Below are 16475 nucleotides of genomic sequence, written 5' to 3' on the forward strand. Positions count from 1 at the left end.
TAATAGGGGGCGCCTTATACATGGGGGCATCTTATAGATGGAAAAATACGGCACTTTGTTTTGCTGTTGATGTTTACCATGTGTTTTATTATTTAAGGATTGTTAGCTGTCTTGAACACATTTGGAAAGGTGGAGCACAAATGTCTTAAATAACAATACAGTAAAGTTAATAGCAATACAGTAGAAGTCAACAATACAGACTTCTGTACCATTCACCTAGCCTCCTGCATCTGCACTGACAACGTATGGAAACCAGTGTACAGTGGTATCTTGGGTTACAAATGCTTCGGGTTACAAATACTTCAGGTTACAAACTCCACTAACCTGGAAGTAGTGCCTCGGGTTGCAAACTTTTCCCCAGGATGAGAACGGAAATTGTACAGTGGCGGCAGCGGGAGGCTCCATTAGTGAAAGCGCGCCTCAGGTTAAGAACGGTTTCAGGTTAAGAACGGACCTCCGGAACGAATGAAGTTTGTAACCCGAGGTACCACTGTATGTGGCATCAATGCAGTGAAATCACTGCTTCAAGGAGGGGCCCGTTTCTCTGGTTCAGCTTCTAGTGCGGCGAAATGATTTGCTTGCAGAAACTCTGTAAATGTGACATCAGCAGATTTCCCCACTTTCACTGTGTTTTGCACCATTATGCAAATTCAGCAGGTTCCACCTGAGAGAAACAAGTGGAAAGAAGGAGGGTGTAGGAACATGGCAAGAAGCCACTCAAGGTGGCTTCATCACGTACGTAGGCTACATTTAGCAGCTTGCAAGATTGGAGTTAAAAGTTAAGTAGGTTCCCCACCTCCCTACTGACTGTACAATGGAGCTTGGCTTGATTTCTCGAGTCTCCTGTAACCTATTTGTTCTGCAAGCACCGGTGCTGTTTTGTAGCACACCATGAACTGAATGCCGTGCCCTGGAATGCAGATGGTCCTACTGTGGGCAACAGCAGACTCGGGGCTTGCCCACACTGGAGCAAAATGTGGACCCCCATCCCAATGTTTTCTCAGACCCTTCCTCCTTTAAATGCTGGGTGTTTTGATCCTGGCCTTTTCTGATTTCCTAAGCATCAAAGCCCTCTGCATTTCAAGGTGGAAAGGTCCAGGGTAAAACTTGAGATGGGGAGGACATTATGTGGATGCTCCTACATTAAGGGGGAGATTGGCCCCCTGGGAAGACACGCTGGAAGAATGCCGACAGGCCATTGCAGAACGTTGCTGATGGGGAAAGCCTATGAAAGAACGTCAGTCAGCCTGCCTTATATATTATTTTCCTGAAGGTGGCTACCATTTATTTCCGGCAGGCTCCCCGTGCCTTGGAAATAGCTAGCCCAAATCCAACAGGTGGATCTTTATTAACTGGTAACTTAAGGACAAGAGTTGAGCCCATTAGCAAAACTGCCCGCCGGAGCAGTTTCTTAGAGAGCCCTTCCAGAAAGGCACGGTGGCAAGATCCTGGCAACTCCGTTCTGCACACATTGGCTGCTGCTGCACTGGTGGGGTGCTCTCTATATTGTCTACTGTATTTGCATAGCTAATAAGACACCACCTCTCTAGCCCTACCCCTGCAGAGGGGGTGACGCGGGCGGGAGGGAGGGAAGAGAAGGGAAAATCATCCCGGAGTGGGGGAACGAGGGACTTCCCTCGTACCCCGTTCACACGCCATTTCCTGTCGGCATGTTTACTTCCGGGCAAATCAAATCCAAAAGCTGCTTTCCAAGTGAAGCCTGGAGGGGAGAAAGTGCGGTGGGTGGGCGGGTGGAAGCGAGAGCCCGGAGCCCACGGAGGGCGAGTTAGACCTGGGTGGGTGCTCCGAAGCCCCTGCTTCTCTCCACGGTCTCAACCCGCCACCGCGAAACTGACTTGAGCCGCTTCTCCTTCTCTTCCTCTTGCAGGTTTATCCGGAGCCGCGCACCGAGAGCGAGTGCCTGAGCAATATCCGCGAGTTCCTCCGCGCCTGCGGCGCCACTCTCCGCCTGGAGGTGAGGTGGGGGAGAATTGTGCATATTGCCAACACACACACACACACACACACACACGTGTGTGTGTTTGCAATATGTGTGTGTTTGCTTGCTTGCATGTGTGTGTATAATCGCACACAGACACACGTGTATATATGAACATGTAATATGGGGTGAGGGTGGAGGGTGTTAAAGAGGGTAGAGGGCCGTGCTAAGGAATGAATTAAAAGTTAAGGGAGCCACTGTGCCGGACGGTTGGCAGCAAACAAACGCCTACCTGTTCCATCCTCTCTCTCTGCACACAGGCGTTTCTTTCTCCTCCAGCGTAATGCCACGTTGGTGGTTCTTCTTACCCACGCACCTATTCAGCACACTCGTGTCTGTGCAGCCACGCTGTCCTTTTTTTTTTTTTGCACGCCTCCCCTTTAATATTGCCTTGCGAATGCTATATATCATTTTGTACGGGTAGCTGTTTTAACAGCCAGATATTGAACAAGCTTTCCCACCTCCTGTTAACTCTCACTGAAGGCCAGACCAGATGAAATACAGGAGGATTGTGAGTCCTGGCATTTTTACTTAAAAGCAGCCATGGAGAAGCCTGGATTTTATTGGAGCCATGGTGCAGGGGGAGTGAGGCTTTTACATTTCCCCGCTTTCACTGTTTAATACCTCTTTACAGCTGCTATTAGTCCTGAAGTAGAAGGCATCTCTGTTTTCTGCTGGGAGGTTATTAACTGCTTGTTGAGAGTACTGTATTAAGTTTTTTTTGGGTAGGGGCAGTTAACTTCCACTCCCCCAATGTTGGTGCTTTGATCATAGTCAAAGCCCAAGCACGCATGCACACACACACACACACACACAGAGGTTTTTGTTTTTTTACTGTTAAGTAAAAATGAAAATGTCATGAGATTGTTCCACACCTCTTGTTTCTTGTCTCATCTGGCCCCAAATCTAGCCTTGTTTTTCAAAGAGATATATTGTTTTCTACTGTGTTTGTCTTCGCACTGATTTTATTTGGATTCTTCCAAATTTTATATATATAGGAGAGAGTCATCCCTTTAAAATAGCCTGATTAATATCATTGTGTAATGCAAACATATTAAAATATACACTCTCTAGTTTCATAAAACTCAATCCATGCCCTCCCATGAAGTACTGTATATTGAGGTTTTTTTGTTTTGTAGGGAACGAACCATAGATCATCTCAGAATCAGATTTTTAATGCCATATCTGCACAATATATTGAAAGCGCTATTATGCACCTAGGCTTCAGCCAAAGAATCCTTGAAAACTGTGTTTAAGTGTACAGTGAGTTGTTAGGAGACCCCTATTCCCACCCCAGAGCTACGATACTCAGAGTGGTTTAACTGGTTGTCCCTTTCCCCATGGAACTCTGGGAACTGTAGCTGTGTGAGGGGAATAGGAGCCTCATAGCAACTCCCAACTCTCTTAACTTTTAGACTTTTAAAAGACATCTGAAGGCAGCCCTGTTTAGGGAAGCTTTTAATGTTTAATAGGTTATTGTATTTTAATATTCTATTGGAAGCCGCCCAGAGTGTCTGGGGAAACTGCCAGATGGGCGGGGTATAAATAATAAATTATTATTGTTTATTATTATTATTATTATTATTATTATTATTATTATTTATTTATTTATTTATTAACAAACTACAGTTCTCAGGAATCTTTGGGGAAGCCATGACTGTTTAATGTGGTGTTATACTACTTTAAAATGAAGGTGATAGCTGATGTGTTCACGCCTCCTCAGAGGTGGTGGATTTCTGCTCAGCATGACCAGAAAAAATCCTAACACTGGAGGCAGAAAGAGGGTTTTCTTGTGTATCCCTGGGCTATGGAGCAAGGAGAAACAGCTTGTTCTGGTTCTACCTGCTCAAACACTTTGAACGATGAAAAATTTACCCTACTTGTAGAAGGAACATCATGGGTGAGCATGTCCAGCCATTTCAGGAATCCTACCCAAAGGTGTTGCTGTCAAAGGCATTTATCCTCTCTACTTAAAGAAGTCCCTGGATATATGGCTGGAAGTGACACTAAATCATCAAGTCAACCCTCCTTCCTCAAGGACAGCACCTAAACAAATCTTAATCAACGGTGGTCTAACTTGATATTTAAGGCCCCTGTTGACAGAGGATGCACAGCAAGGTTCCATCTTTTTATGTCTCGTATACAGTAGACAAATAATATAACTAATCTCAATGCATTTGAATACTTCTATTAGATTCTGAGGCTGGGGAACGATGGCTATTCCAGGCCTTTCTTTAATTTTTCATTTGTTTGTTGATGATCCTCGGGATCCCTTCCAACTCTGTGATTCTATGATTCCAGCCCTTTTCCGTAGTGAGATAACTAGAGGAAATGTGTAGGTGATAATCAGTCTAAATGCTCTTCTTCTGTTCTGACTGCTAGGTGACACTTTCTCAGATTTCTCTATGAAACTAGTTGGTTTCTACATGTTTTCCTCATTTATTCAGACCCTTGATTGCCTTGGTTTTTGTTGGCTTTGGTTTCCTTATGACTTCTTTGTTATAAGGAGTACAGTTTAGAACGGGACAAGTATCTTCTGAGTCTTCTGTGTATAATTCTCTTGTTGCATCCAAGTATGGTGTTTTCTTCCTTTTGGCAGTGTCGCTACATTGCTGAGTCAGAGTCAATTAGTTAATGATGAACTCCCCCTCTACTTACTTTCTACACAGCTATTTAAATTAGTGTTGTCGTCCCCCCAAGCTTGCTAACTTTCCCTTGGGTTAGTGAATCTGACTTTAAAGGGCCTTGTAGATTTAACACTTGATAACTTTAATACCTAGCAAATTTATTGCCTTTCCTTTTAATGAGTAATTGATTAGAACATAGAGACCTAGATTTTGGTCACATGATCAATTGCACACCTACCTTGCTTCATTTTTGTCTGTGAACCCTGTGTGGGACTACAGTTATGGCAGACGTGTTGAAACAAGCTTGTGAACTACAGTAGAAATGTGAGACAATTGAACTTCTGGCTTTGTTTACCCAAGGTAAAGCCTCACCCATGTTTCTTATCTTTCCAGGGGAAAGACAGAAAGAATAAGAGTTTTATAAAATGACTTAGCTTTATTTAGGTGGGGTGCAGGGGGTGGAATTCACAGGGCCATCTGAGGAACAGTTGTGATTGGCTACCCTGAGTTGAAACTTTTTGATTATTGGCCATAAACAATATGCAATTTACTATATTAAGTGGTCAGTGCTGTTTGAATTCATTTGTCAAGTTGTTTTCTTCTTGCCTGCACTTGCCTTTCTGTTAAGACATGGAACTTAAAAATTGTTAGTTGGAAACGTATTTTAAAAATTGAATGGGCATTACGTATAATAACAGGAACAAAGTCTGCCAAAATTGTGGGACAGTTCAAGACTATATGACTCACTTTTTGCGGGAGGGGGGAGTTGAGGGGAGACTTCTGTATTTTCAAGGTTTGGGGAAAATTGGAAATATTTTGAACCCAGGCACGAGTCGCTTTAAAGTTGTGAACAAGATAACAACTAGATAGTTTAAGAGAATGCTGGATAGGAAAAAACCCAGCTGTACCCTATTGCATCATATATTGTACTTGAACTGCAGGTTTTTTGGGGGCCATTTTGCGTTCTAGATAATATTGTTGACCTCTTCAGCACATTTCAGATATCCCTGGCCTTAATGTTCTGCCTTGGGAAAAGCATAGGAATATATCTACACTGCAAACCTATAAATCTCATGTTTACTGTAGGAAATTACGGGAATGGTTGGTTGGCAAACCTGCTTAGAATTATCTGTTGTAGAACTATAGTTCCCTGGAAACCTAGAATAACTACAGTCTTCAGGTTGAGCATTTTCGGGTTGTGCCCTGCGGCGACCCTGAAGTAATGGAACATGTTACTTCCGGGTTTCACCGCTCGCGCATGCGCAGATGCTCAAAATGATGTCACGTGCATGCGCAGAAGCAGCAAATCGCGACCCATGCACGAGCAGACGCGGGTTGCGTTGACTTCAGGATGCGAACGGGGCTCTGGAACGGATCCCGTTCGCATCCAGAGGTACCACTGTATTAAAATCAGTGTTAGCTGTGGTCTAAACTACTGAGCCTCTCGGGCTTGCCGATCAGAAGGTTGGTGGTTTGAATCCCTGCAATGGGGTGAGCTCCCATTGCTCGGTCCCAGCTCCTGCCAACCTAGCAGTTTGAAAGCACACCAAAAAATGCAAGTAGATAAATAGGTACCGGTCTGGCAGGAAGGTAAACAACGTTTCCATGCGCTGCTCTGGTTTTGGTGTTCCGCTGTGCCATAAGCTGCTTAGTCATGCTGGCCATATGACCCGGAAAAACTGTCTGCGGACAAACACCGGCTCCCTCGACCTGTAAAGTGAGATGAGCACCGCAACCCCAGAGTCGTCTGTGACTACACTTAACTGTCAGGGGTCCTTTACCTTTACCTTTAATTCTCATTTAGGGGTAGGTGTGTCTTTGGGCTGTGCTAGGTAAAGGTAAAGGGACCCCCGACCATTAGGTCCAGTCGTGACCGACTGGGGTTGCGGCACTCATCTCGCTTTATTGGCCGAGGGAGTCGGCGTACAGCTTCCGGGTCATGTGGCAAGCATGACTAAGCCGCTTCTGGCTAACCAGAGCAGCGCACGGAAACGTCGTTTACCTTCCCGCCGGAGCGGTACCTATTTATCTACTTGCACTTTGTCGTGCTTTCGAACTGCTAGGTTGGCAGGAGCAGGGACCGAGCAATGGGAGCTCACCCTGTCGCAGGGATTCGAACAGCCGACCTTCTGATCAGCAAGTCCTAGGCTCTGTGGTTTAACCCAGAGCGCCACCCGCGTCCCTTGGGCTGTGCTACTGGGCTGTAAATGGGAAGTCACAAAATTAAATGTTCTTCCATACTAATGCATAAATAAAATTCCTCTCCTTAGAGGGAAAGGGTTATTTTCTATATGCAGCGGTTATTGATTTCTTTTGCATGGAGGACTCTGTAGTCACTAGTGATACAATCCAGGCAGAGGCTTACTGTTTTGTGTAGACTCTCAGGCCCTCACGCTGTTGCTGCGTTTTCCAAATAAACATGCATAGGATTAGGCTGCCAGTGGGTTATAGCTTTCTGTCCCATTTATAGTTTTATATCTGCTTATGCAGTTCTAGGCCAGGAGAAGTTGAATTATTGACAGGAGAAGGGGAGCAGAGGAAGAAGAGAAGACAGGAAAAGTATTGAGCTCTCATTTTGGTAGAGACTTGAAAGCATTCCTTTACTAAAGAAGAGACGGTTGGGCGATATGTGTGTAACCATTCACTGCACAGGTTTCTGGAAGGAAAGAAGTTTGCTTGAGAGTCAAAACTGTCTGTATTCTTACTTCTGTAGATGAAAAAAAAATGGTGTGTACAGAGTTTTCTGTATCTAGGCAGATCAGAAGTGTTTGGCTTGGTTTCTTGAGAACATGGTTTATTACCTTGAAAAACGATAGGACTTTAAATACCAGATAATAGTGAGAAGAGACCCAGAGCCATTTAGGCTGATTTTCTGTAGACCGCAAGTTGCTGCCTTCCGTTTTACAGCTGTCACTGATTCAAATGGCGCCAAGTACTGTACATGATCAGCAGAATATGTGGTACTGATAACTGATCAGTATCTCAGAGCATCAACTTGCGCCAGCGTTTGCCATTTAAAAAAAGTGCTTGGGTGAACTAGTCTTCAGTACAGTTGCATTTTACAAATATTTAACTTGCATGATTCGAACCATATGCAGTTGAAGGCTGGTTGACTGAAATTTTGCAAGTTAAATGCAAGGAAGATAGAAGGCTTTAAAGCTCTTTCTGCACTGAGTTTTGCCTGCATGAAAATAACTTTCAGCTCTCTGCTTTGCTTGGGGGGTGGGGGCAAGGCGCACACAGATTTGGCGCACTGGTGCAAGATCTCACAGGGCTGTCCAGTTCCTGCGAGGTCTCATGCAAGCATCCCTACCCTTCCAGGGTTGGCGTGCTGAGTGAGCCTTGCCTGGCAAGCAAGAGAGACAGCTTAAAAGCTCTTTCTGCACTGGGAAAACCCAGCGGAACAATAAGTTTATAAACATTCTTACTGGCTCGCTTGCTGCTTCTTCAAATCCCTCTCTGCAGACTCAGAAAGGCGAACACCCACAGAAAGAATGCATGGTTCTGATTGGCTTAGGGTGGGCTGATTGACTTAGGTTGGGGAAACTGAGTCTGCCCCCCTCAGCTCATTACAGGCAGCGACCATTTTATGCAAATCATGCTCATGCTCATCGCTGCCAATATGGAAGTGGTCTGAAAAAGGGGCGGGGTGGGCTTATGTAAGCTCTGCTTACATGCATGGGGGGTCAGGAATGGAACGCCCGGCCAAAAGGATTGCCACCTGTATAAGCCATAGCTTGGTTTTCACCCCCCTCAGTGGCTTCTTACAGAAAAAAGGGGAGGGGAATGAGCAAAAGCATCCACTGCCCTACGGAAGCCGTTTCTGTGGGATAGAGAGTTGCGGGAGACTGGGTGGGACCTGCTGGTAGTGATTATTCTGACTGGCTAACTAGAGGAGATGGGCAGAAGCATCTAGGAAGCCTCTCAGTTGGTATTTCCAGCACTGACCATAGGTGGCTTTCCAGAGTCTCTGGTGGAAAGCTCCCTTCCCAAGTGCTGCTTCCTTTGATGCTTTGAACTGAACTGTCGTGGGCTGAACCTTGAGCCATGTCATCACGAATCAGCTGCTCTTCTTCCCCCACCTATTTTTGTTTTCATCTTTATGCTGCGGAGCATACCATCATGAAATTTGGCACCCCCACATAATTTCTCAGGTGCAAAGAAATGTTGAGTGTTCAAAAACAAGTTGACTCCCCCCCCCCTTGGTACATTGTTGGCGATTCTTACTATTCTGTTTAAAGAGAATTCCCAGATGACATGAAATCACTTCCATGAAACCATTACACATTCATACATACTCTTCTCTCTGCAATCCCCTGTCGTTCATCCTCTTGTTTGGCTTCCTGTTGAGTAACGCCGCCTAGGTGCGTGTGTTATTCCAATGATGAACTGGCTGTTGGAATGGCCAATCAACTCGCTCCCACCGTCCCAGATAGCCTCAGACTGGCAGGAAACATAAGCCTCTTCACATCCTGTTTTTCCTTGACTTCTTTGAACATACACGTTTAGCAGTCTACTTTTGTTGAGAGAGAATTCACAATGGTGAGCCCAAATCCTTCTCTTGTGTGCTCTTTATATAGATTCTCTTGCTTCCTAACCCATTTTTATTTTGTGATGGCTGTTTTGAAAAGTAGTCCTGGTATATCTCGGGCAGGATTTTTCTTCCGGTTGATACTTATCTCTCTAGGGTGGACGGGGTGAGGGGTAGGGAGTGGCTTTTGGAAACAACTTTTATGCCTTTACAGTGGTACCTGTACGCTTCAGGTTACAGACTCCGCTAAATAGTACGGTACTTCAGGTTAAGAACTTTGCTTCAGGATGAGAACAGAAATTGTGTGGCGGTGGCAGCGGGAGGCCCCATTAGCTAAAGTGGTACCTCAGGTTAAGAATGGACCTCCGGATCGAATTAAGTTCTTAACCTGAGGTATCACTGTAATCCTTTCTGGGAGACTTAGCAGGATTGGCTAATACATCCTGTAGGGTAAGGCCGTTCTCCCCAACCCCCCCTCCCCCCAAATCTAATGCCTGAAGAGGGCTATTATGTTTGCTGAAACAGATTGGCATAACTGCCCCTCTGTACCGCAGTTGACTCATCAGCCTGTAAAAGGGACAACATCTGGACAACCTTTACGTGGCCTATGGAAGATGGGCATAAAATAGGCCAGGTAGGGGTGTTTTGGGAAATGGATTCCATAAGGAGATTGTTCAAGAGAGAACACTTGGTCCTGTGGCCTTGCAGTTCTGTGTGAACACAGCCGATTGGAAATGGATTCCATAAGGAGGTTGTTCAAGAGAGAACACTTGGTCCTGTGGCCTTGCAGTTCTGTGTGAACACAGCCAATTCCCTTTGGCAGGTCTATGGGTGACGCATATAGCAGGAGATGTTCATTCAGGTAGGCAGACTGCATAATGCCCGGGGCTTTAAAATCCATTGTCGACACTTTGAATTGGACCTGGAAGCTAATAAGGTAGGTGGTCCTCGCAACCGAAACAGAAGTTGTACGCTCTTTGCAACTCACGTTTGTGTGTATAAAAAATAAACAATGGATCAAAACTTGGCTGAGATCTTTTAGAAAAAAATCGTTTTGAACTTGCAGTGGCTTTCTTTCTAGCATGACTTAATATGTATTTATGTTTCTTTTTTTTTAAAGACGTTTGATGCAAATGATCTCTATCAGGGACAGAACTTCAGCAAGGTGCTTAGCTCCTTGGTTGCTCTAAATAAAGTAACAGCAGGTAAGTAGAATCCATTTCCTCCTACTTCATTTACTCGCTGTTCTGTATTTTGTTTGTTTGTTTTGCTCTGAACTGAAAGTGTCTATGTTTCAGGTTTTTTTTAAAAAAAGAATTCACAGCATTTACCATTCAGCAGCAGGATTTTTATTTCATTTCATTTCTTGCTCCGCTCTTGTGACACTCCGGCTCACAACTCCCCCAGTTGTCCTTGAGCTGAATATGCTTCCTTAACTAAATAAACAAACTATAGCTGAATAGCTCTGTTGATGATCACGCCCAAGTCATTAGCTTGGAATTTGCTTGGTTTTCAGTGTTACCTGCACAAGCGACCATTTCTGTACTTTGATACTATTTGGAATATATTTGGCGTGGGTGGCGCTGTGGGTTAAACCACAGAGCCTAGGATTTGCTGATCAGAAGGTCAGCGGTTCGAATCCCCGCGATGGGGTGAGCTCCCATTGCTCGGTCCCAGCTCCTGCCCACCTAGCAGTTTGAAAGCACGTCAAAGTGCAAGTAGATAAATAGGTACCGCTCCGGTAGGAAGGTAAATGGCGTTTCCGTGCGCTGCTCTGGTTTGCCAGAAGTGGCTTAGTCATGCTTGCTACATGACCCGGAAGCTGTAAGCCGGCTCCCTCGGCCAATAAAGCGAGATGAGCGCCGCAACCCCAGAGTCGGTCACGACTGGACCAAATGGTCAGGGGTCCCTTTACCTTTACCTTACAGAACACCTCTATTTTCTAAGTAGTAATATATGCCTACTGTGTCTGTTTTGGTATTCATCCCATGCTCCCTTTTTTCCATTTTAAGAGGATAGATGGACAATTGTCCCATTTTCAGATTTTTCTAGTAATACTGTGGTGTGTACGTTTGTTGTTTTGATTATAGGTTCACCTCTAATGATTTTGATACCCCATGAATATGGGGCATAAATGTCACTGTCTCTTAAAGCACTCATGTGCGTGCATGCACAAGCATACACCTAACAGTTCATAATATTAGTGTTTGTGTTAATGCCTTTTTTATTGCATAAAGCCCATGTGAGGCCCGGAGAGTGGCAACACAAGAACTGGGTTCCTCTGATGTGTTTGCACACATCATTGAAGCTGGACAACAGTAGAGCTGAGGAATAATCTGGCAGAAGTCCCTTTGAAAACAATCTAATTGAATTTATTATATGTGTCACTCACTTTTTTTTCCAAAACTGGTTCTCAAACCAGTTTACATCTACAATATACCATATATTACGGATATAGGTTTTGTGGTAGGCTATTCTGGTTCCTGGTAGTTGGTGTCATAGTCTAGGATGGTTGTAGGATTTCTTCCAGAGAGAGAAGGAGCTGCAAGTGGACTTGGGGGGCTAGTAGATTATAAAGATGCATTTAAGTGCTCAATTGTATGAGCCTCATTGAATTCAGTGCCACTAACATTTCCATATGATGTGCCTATTATAATACAACAACCACAATTTATTATTTATACCCCACCCATCTGGCTGAGTTTCCCCAGCCACTCTGGGTGGCTCCCAATCGAGTGTTAAAAAGGGCTGCCTTCAGATGTCTTTTAAAAATAGGATAGCTGCTTATTTCCTTGACATCTGATGGGAGGGCGTTCCACAGGGTAGGCACCACTACCAAGAAGGCCCTCTGTCTGGTTCCCTGTAACTTCGCTTCTTGCAATGAGGGAACCGCCAGAAGGCCCTCAGCGCTGGATCTCAGTGTCCGGGCTGAACGATGGGGGTGGAGATGTGTCTCCCTGAGTATAGGAAGAGTGGGCTATATACATTTAAATAAGTTTAGACCCCTGAAAATGTTTCATGATTTATTTTGCTACTGTTGTTGGTGTACGGTTCCTTCCTTTCCCAAATGAGACAGTGAGGACTTTACCTACCGGCCTCTTCTTCCCACCCCATGTCTCCTGGATTTCTTGCCTGATCCAACTAAGGAGACACATACATGGAAGTGGTACACCATCCTAATCATTTCAATAATAATATCACTTCTGGGGTCAGGGACAGGTGGTCTAAATTGGTCTAAATGTGCCTCCTGGTGTGGATATGAAAGTGTGTCCTCATGCATTCCATTTGATTTTGGGGAATGAGGGGTGCGATTATTATCATTTGCTTTTGAAGTGAATTTTGCCTGCATACCTGTTGGATGCATCTGCCCAGAGATCCTTTCCAAGCCCATCTCTTCCCGTTTTGGTACTCAGTATATTCCTATGAAGACAACTCGCTTTACAGATCCAAGGGATGATAAAATATAGTTCTGTTGTCTTGCATAGAAGTAGGTTAATTCAAGTAATTGGCATCTTACACGTGCATTTCTGGGAATTCTGCACTTCTGTTTTAGGAAATCAAATATAAATGCTTGTCCCCAGCACAAATTTTATATGTGTGCCTTACTGAAATGCTAATGTTTCATGGTTATCTCTTTTCAGATATTGGGCTAGGAAGTGATTCTGTGTGCGCAAGGCCATCATCTCATCGAATAAAATCTTTTGATTCCCTGGGATCCCAATCTTTACATAGCAGAACCTCAAAACTTTTTCAGGGCCAGTATCGAAGTCTGGTAAGTGTTGACCTATTTCTATTCTCTTTTTCTTTTCACTCTCCTTTATTAGTGCTGCAAAGTGAGAAGCTTGACTCAGATTCACAGATACTTGATCATTGCCTTCTCACCTATCTGTAGCATAAGCCTTTGAGACTTTAAATATGTTTTGTGCTGTTTTGAGGAATCTGCTTTCAGATTATGCAGATTCATGGGTTGAGATCAACAATTCAGTGCAGTCAGGTGTTGCTTAAACCCACTAGTGCACCAGTGAGGTTTAAGTGTGCTTAACTACTGGCTTGTGGCCATAGAGTCCTAGAAATGGTGTATTTGTAAACAGAGCCCATAGCCATCTAGTTCCTCCATGTTTGTTATCAGGGGCAACCCAGTCAAATGGGCAGCATGTTGTTGTTGTTGTTGTTGTTGTTGTTGTTGTTGTTGTTGTTGTTGTTCTGTGCACTATCTTAAGTCATAATATACGGAAGAAAAGACCTCTTTACTCGCTGGGGAGGGTGTGTGTCCAAGAATTACATTTGTGTTTCATTTTCCGCTTAGGGTTTAACCAATTAAATGTCAGCGTTGCGTCGAACATTGGTCCTACTTAGAAATGACCCATTCAAACCAATGTATTTAAGTTAGCCATGCCCATTCACTTTAATGGTTCTGCTCTGAGGAAGGCTAGTGCTAGTTACTGCCGTCGGCAACCAAGTTGGCCAGTGTCAAATGAATTCGTTCAGATCCAGTTCGCACGACAAAATGTGTGATGAGAAAATAAGGCACACGATAAAGCAGTTCAAAGCAAAATAATAGGTCTAAAACTTTTACAGCTAAGGGGTATGAATCCTACTTTAAAAGCATACTACCTAAGTACTAAATAAATCCCAAAGGCTTCTTTCATTTGTACTTTTTAATTATACAATCATACACATACATAGGTGAAGAAGCAACCTATGCTTTTGGTCTGAACCCGGTAACCTGATTTTTTGTTTAGGGAGGGGGTGGTTCTATTCTGTTTCATACTTGGCTAAGACTTCTGGATAATGGTTCAAGTTCTGTTCCGCTTCAGGAAAAAATAAGGGTTTATTCTAGTTTGTTTATTTATTACACTTATATCCCATATTTTCTGGAAGGAGGACACAGTGGCATGCTTGTTTCCCGCCCTATTCAATTTATCTTCATAACAACCCTGTGAGGTATATTAGGTCATCAGGCAGTGACTGGCCCATGGTTACCCAGTGAGTGGTTGAATTCGAACCCTGTTTCTTGGTTCAGATTTTGTTTGAATCCGTGTTTTTTTCAGTTTTTGAAGTATGATTAAAATCTGTGAGAGTAAATCATATTAGTTCATATAAATGTTGTTCCTCTGCTTGTCATCTCAGACTTTTTCTGCTGAAAGGCAACTAACCAATGATATGCACCAGGTGCAGAGAACCAGTGGTTTTCTAGATGCTGTCGGACTCCCAGATCCTATCAGCCCCAGCTTACATGGCTGTTGGTCAAGGGAATGATGGGAATTGCTGTCCAGCAACATTACAGTGCCTCACCCCTGATATAAATTAAATGAACAAAATGAGGCCCACGTCTTATGATCAGTCCTTGCCATTTGATGCTCACTTTCTTCCTATTGTGTGAACTTTTACAGAACTATGTAGAAATAGCCTCTGTGTTTGATTTTGAGGTTAGCTTGGTATGGTCAAGGTATCCTGTGCATTTCCAGAAATGGCAAATCTGCCGAACAATGACTGTTCACACTGTTTGCAAAGGGCAAGGTTGGTGTCAAGCTGATGGAGGAATTGGCGTCCATGTTCTAGAATTGAGTAAGCGGCCATGCCACTTCTTTTGAGGCTGTCTTGTACTCTTTACTCCTGAAGTTTCTAAGCAGCTGAAAGTACTGCATACTTTCCACTAGTCAAGGCAGCCGTAAATCCTGAAATCAGTGGCTGGCTTTATTCCAGTCTGTTTTGAATGACTCCACCCAGGGATGTGAAGGAGTGCTTGTATCCTTTCATACACTTCGTTTTGCATCAGTCGGCGATGTCAGCTTATACTGATTCACACATACAGGCTGGGACATTAAATGAAAGAGCTCTTAGGGCACTCCTAGGAAAGTGATAGCAGGCATCTGTTTTGACTTAACTTTTCCATCAGTACGCAGTTGCAGGTTCAGTTTGGAAAATGTTGCAGCAAATATGTGTGGGTGGGTGAATTTTCAATTCATGCCAAGTTTCACAGTATAAGCTTGGGAAAGTATCATGGGCTTCATAATATTCTAGGACCTTTGCCTGTCTTGTGTGCCTGGGGACCATGACTGTTTACTACATGTTCCTAGACTCCCAAATGTTATAGAAATGGCATGGTTAACCCATTGTACAACCACGGAGACCTTTCTTGTTCTTCAGCCTGTGAAAAAGCTGTCTTATTATCCTGCACTGGGGATTTGCAGATGCCGTTTCATACATCTCACTCAGTTAAATTCTGTTAACATTTTGAAAAAGTACCTAAAACTTTTGTTTTCGCTTGTCTTGTCACTTCTAGGATATGACAGATAACAGCAACCACCAGCTGGTGGTAAGAGCAAAGTTTAATTTTCAACAAACAAATGAAGATGAACTTTCTTTTACAAAAGGAGATATTATTCACGTTACAAGAGTGGAAGAAGGAGGCTGGTGGGAAGGAACTCACAATGGCAAGACAGGCTGGTTTCCCAGCAATTACGTACGAGAAGTAAAATCAAATGGTGAGTTTCAAGAGTCTGCTTATAAACTGCTCAAACTTGCTTTCTTTGTGGATTTCTATGTAACATATATATTTGTGATGATGCATGCCAGTGTGTGAAATTCTTTAATCTACCTTTTGTGCATCAGGGCAGGGCACTGAATGAGAGGTTTTATTCTGAAAACTCCAGAATATATTGACAATATTGTTAGGTGCATTGCACGCAGATACACAGAATTCTTTCATGTTTAGCAGCCTCAGTAAGATCCCCACACATTACGTGACTGCTAAGCAGGTGTATGCTCTGACACTTGTTTACAAGTTACTAGTTTTCACATTTGGATTTCTAGCCCTAGTGAAGATGGTTCACTGACCAGTGGTAGGGAATGTAAAGCTCCAGGTCTTATCTTTCATTTTAAAAGAATACACTGTGTAATGTGTTCCAGAGTCTCCAGCCTAGGATTTATAACAAATGACCCATATTCAGTGCTTTTCCTTCTTGTCACACAGCAATTTAACTCCATAAGTTTTCAGTCAACTACAGTTTTCTGTATTGTCCAAACTGGGAAACAATGGGTTTGGAACAAGGCAGACTTTTAAAAAAATCTTCAAATTGTGGTTTAAGATCCTGGCTTGTTCTAAAAGTGGAACAAGGAACTGTTATTAATTGAAGACTTCTTAGCTTACCGCAGTGTGCTGATGGAACGGACTCTGCGAACATGAAACACTCAGGCAAAAGGACTCATTCATATCTTTGTTTACTAAGCCGAGACGGATCCATATGAATGAGCTGTGTGCTTGTAAATAAATAGCTGAGGTAAATGGTCCTGAACCTTGCTGCAACAAGATTTA

At 43.6% G+C, this 16475-nt stretch overlaps 1 protein-coding gene across 9 annotated transcripts in view; it reads left to right on the forward strand.

Annotated features, from left to right (window-relative positions):
* ARHGEF7 (Rho guanine nucleotide exchange factor 7) overlaps nucleotides 1-16475 on the forward strand; it is an 85493-nt gene that overhangs the window by 12547 nt on the left and 56471 nt on the right. For 7 of the 9 annotated variants that reach the window (XR_014525567.1, XR_014525568.1, XM_083501158.1 and 4 more), the window contains exons 2-5: nucleotides 1889-1975; nucleotides 10278-10362; nucleotides 12799-12929; nucleotides 15444-15645. Coding sequence is in view for 7 of the 9 variants with exons in the window: in XM_083501158.1 (XP_083357284.1) it covers nucleotides 1889-1975; nucleotides 10278-10362; nucleotides 12799-12929; nucleotides 15444-15645 (505 nt within the window). In the remaining 2 variants the exon portion in view is untranslated. Of the gene's footprint in view, nucleotides 1-1592; nucleotides 1797-1888; nucleotides 1976-10277; nucleotides 10363-12798; nucleotides 12930-15443; nucleotides 15646-16475 lie in introns of those variants that run through there. The other 2 variants (XM_083501163.1, XM_083501162.1) reach the window with 2 other exon arrangements.

This window comes from Podarcis liolepis (genome assembly GCF_965112155.1).
Source record: "Podarcis liolepis genome assembly, chromosome: 4".
NCBI lineage: Eukaryota > Metazoa > Chordata > Lepidosauria > Squamata > Lacertidae > Podarcis > Podarcis liolepis.